The following is a 375-nucleotide window of genomic DNA, read 5'->3' as shown; positions in this document are numbered from 1 at the left end:
CTCGTTCTAGGACCCTAACAACAAAGGTGGATTAAGAGCAAATCAGGAAAATGGATATGTATTGTAGATAAGAAAATGTTGCAGTTTGTCAGTGATTCTTAATAAAAGAAATAAAGAATAGCTTAAAACAACTATTTGATATCATTCCTTTCGCATAGAAATGAGTGACTATTCTCTTCATAACATGTATGTAAGCAGTGATGGTCACATCATTTCAGAGAGTATATTGGCATTTTGATGTAACATACACTAAATATATATATATATATATATATATATATATATATATATATATATATATATATATATATATATATATATCTGTGTGGTGTGTTTGCGTGTGTATGTGTGTGTGCATACATATATATATATATA

The 375-nt window shown here is 26.7% G+C and overlaps 1 protein-coding gene across 1 annotated transcript in view; it reads left to right on the top strand.

Annotated features, from left to right (window-relative positions):
• The window catches only part of LOC122245471 (cuticle protein AMP1A), a 2,932-nt gene extending 2,801 nt beyond the window's left edge, over positions 1-131 (top strand). The window contains exon 3 of the mRNA XM_086545719.1: positions 1-131. This exon is cut by the window's left edge and continues 168 nt beyond it. Within this exon, the coding sequence (XP_086401845.1) occupies positions 1-10 (10 nt within the window). The 3' untranslated portion in view covers positions 11-131.
• Positions 132-375: the final 244 nt, after the last annotated feature.

Source organism: Penaeus japonicus, unplaced genomic scaffold (genome assembly GCF_977035675.1).
Source record: "Penaeus japonicus unplaced genomic scaffold, GWHDUDI00000001_assembly GWHDUDI00000017, whole genome shotgun sequence".
Lineage (NCBI taxonomy): Eukaryota > Metazoa > Arthropoda > Malacostraca > Decapoda > Penaeidae > Penaeus > Penaeus japonicus.
This window is presented reverse-complemented; position numbering and strand designations above follow the sequence as displayed.